We start from the raw sequence: 2,969 nt of genomic DNA, 5'->3' as shown, positions 1-2,969 counted from the left end.
GAATACGATCCTATGGAATGTGGCCATCAAGGGGTCGTGTGAACTGGGTGACGTGGAGCTCGCTCGCAAGTTGTTTGATGAAATGCCTGACAGAAAGGTGTCGACTTGGAACTGCTTGATTGACGGGTATGTGAAGAGAGGGGATGTGGAGTCGGCGGTCAGGGTTTTTGAGGAGATGACGGGGAGGGATGTGGTTTCTTGGACGACGGTGGTTGTGGGTTTTCTGCATAATGGCGATGCGAAGAGGGCGCTGGACATGTTTGGTAGGATGATGGAGGGCGGTGTGAGGCCGAATAGCTACACTTTGTGCTCGGCACTCGCGGCTTGCGCCAAGATAGGGGCCGTTGAGGCCGGGATTCGGATTCATGACTATGTTTCTAGAAGCGGGTTTCGGGTGAACGGGGCGATTGGGACCGCTCTGGTGGATATGTACTCAAAGTGTGGAAAGATTGAAAATGCGGGTAGGGTGTTTGATGAAATGAAGGATCGGGATGTACTGGCTTATACAGCGATGATTAATGGGTGGGGGATTCATGGTCGATGGCAAGAAGCTCTTCGATGCTTTGAGGACATGAAGTGTTCTATTGCTGAGCCTGATGATGGAGCTTTTCTTGCTGCGTTAGTGGCTTGTCAGCATTCGGGTAAAGTTGAGCTTGGGCTCAAGATCTTTGATAGTATGAGACATGAGTACAAGACTGAGCCGACTGTGAAACATTATACCAGCGTTTTGAACTTGCTTGGGAGAGCTGGGAGGTTTAATGAAGCCCTTGATCTGTTAAATTCAATGCCTATTGAACCTGACTTTGTTCTATGGGGTGCTCTATTTAATGCCTGTCAAGCTCATAACAACGTCGAGCTAGCAGAATTGGCTACTAAGAAGCTTTTAAAGCTTAAACCAATACATTCTGGTGGTTATGTGTTTCTTTCTAATGTGTATGCTGGATCTGGACGATGGGAAGACGCTGAGAGGGTTAGAATTGATATGAAGAGTTGTTGTGTTGAGAAATCGCCAGGATGGAGCTGCATCGAGATTGGGGGAAAATCACACCAGTTTGTTGCTGGTGATCAATCTCATCCGCAATCTAGAGAAATATATGAAAAGTTGGAGGAGATGGTGTCACAGGCAAGGGCATCAGGTTACAAGCCTAGCACTGAGTGGGTGTTGCATAATATTGAGGAAGAAGATAAGGAGGATTCTCTAGGATGGCATAGTGAGAAACTGGCACTTGCTTTAGGACTGTTGAGCACTGTGGAAGGGGAGGAGATTACCATAGTGAAGAATTTAAGAGTGTGTGGAGATTGTCATTCTCTTATGAAGCTTGTTAGTAAGTTATACAGGAGGGTAATTATACTTAGAGATATAAAGCGGTTTCATCAATTTAAAGACAGAGAGTGCTCGTGCGGCGACTATTGGTGAATTCAGTATGTCAATATGTGGTTGAAGATACTGAGTTCACTGGATCCACAGGTTATGAGTTTTTTTTGCTAACTTTATGGAATTCAATTATTGGGGTATGTTGGTCACTTGGGATGTGGAGGGGTCAGCATGGTGTCAGTCATTCAATCAGGTTAGGCTTTTGAATTTGGGATTTTCAAATCAGTATTTCCTTGCTTGAATCTGCTATCATTTTATTGTGAAACCATCTTGTAATGCCTGATAGTAAATTTATCCCTAACTAGATTGTTTGCACTTGTAAGTTCCTTTAGTTCTTTCTTAGGAATTAACAGCTCTGATCATATGTTGCATACATATTTGATTATATAAACAGTGCTTCGACTTTATACCTTGATTTAAATACTCATCTATGATTATATTTTCTTACCTGAGTAAGCATTTCAACGTGAAATCATCTTGTTATGCCTAAAGTTAGATTCTAACTTGGATTATCTGCTCTTAATTTCTTTACTTACATTTGTTTTTTAATCTAGTAGGAACTAAAGGCTTTGATCATATATTGTATTCATGTTTGATTATCTAATATGTGATTTCAACTTTATACCTTGATTTAAATACCCGCTGAAAATTTATTATGCTAAATAAAGCTGGTCCTTTTACAAAGTTGAGCAATTTGGTGCATGGTTTGCTTTTCATGTTATTTTTCTGAGAATGTGGCTAGAATTGACCATTTTGAGACACAAGGTAAGCCCCTCATTCCAATCCCATAATTCAAATCTGTAATTATCTCTAGCCAGATTGGATGATTATCAGTTAGATTCTTATTTCCTATGCATTTAGAGAGTTCATATAAAAGTGGTTTCTGTTCCATGATTTGTACTGACCTGGCATTTGTTCTTCTGAGGAACAAATGTATATCTATCTAGACACATATAAAGGCTATATTACCAGATTGGTATTAATTTCGATTCCCTGGTATTTTAATTCATTGCGATGGAATTAAGGTATTTTATTTTGACCAACTTCACAAATAACACCAATTTGCTTGTCGGCGGCGAGAAATCTGGCATGAACCCCTCACGTGCTTGCACGTGAGCTAATTTTTTAGCTGGGAAAATTGGTTCCGCCCTCTTGAGAAGTTGCTTGTATGCCTTGCACCCCTCTTTTTTCTCATTCTCTCTCCTGCCTTCCTCCCACAGCCAAACCTCACTGGACCTCCCCCAGCACCAGCCAACCACCTTCTCAAAGTCCCCCTGGGTCGCTGCACTCAAGCTCCAAAGTAAGGGACTGTAAATGAAGATTGACTATGAATGGGTTCTTCTGGGATTGTTGAGAATCAAGATGAATATGAATTGGGTTGTTATTATTGGGTTTGATCGTTGTTCATAATCAAACATGAATTGGAATGAAGATTTAATTCTATGGAGAAATTTTTTCAAAACTGAGGGAACTGGTGGAGCTTACAGACAGAGATTCAAATCATTGGGACTGAGAAGAGGAACTAGGTGAGCATAAAGGGCGAATGAACGAGATGGGTAGGGGTAGGCCTGAGTCGGGTCGGCCCACGGGCCAG

At 41.8% G+C, this 2,969-nt stretch overlaps 1 protein-coding gene across 1 annotated transcript in view; it reads left to right on the top strand.

The window, feature by feature from the left end:
- The window catches only part of LOC109836723 (pentatricopeptide repeat-containing protein At1g04840-like), a 9,445-nt gene continuing 6,482 nt past the window's right edge, over nt 7–2,969 (top strand). The window contains exon 1 of the mRNA XM_020404702.1: nt 7–1,568. Coding sequence (XP_020260291.1) covers nt 83–1,417 — 1,335 coding nt within the window. The 5' untranslated portion in view covers nt 7–82 and the 3' untranslated portion in view covers nt 1,418–1,568. The remainder of the gene's footprint in view (nt 1,569–2,969) is intronic.

The sequence above is a fragment of the Asparagus officinalis genome, chromosome 4, assembly GCF_001876935.1.
Source record: "Asparagus officinalis chromosome 4, Aspof.V1, whole genome shotgun sequence".
In the NCBI taxonomy this organism is placed as follows: Eukaryota; Viridiplantae; Streptophyta; class Magnoliopsida; order Asparagales; family Asparagaceae; genus Asparagus; species Asparagus officinalis.
Note: the sequence above shows the minus strand (reverse complement) of the source record. Positions and strands in the feature narration are given on the sequence as shown.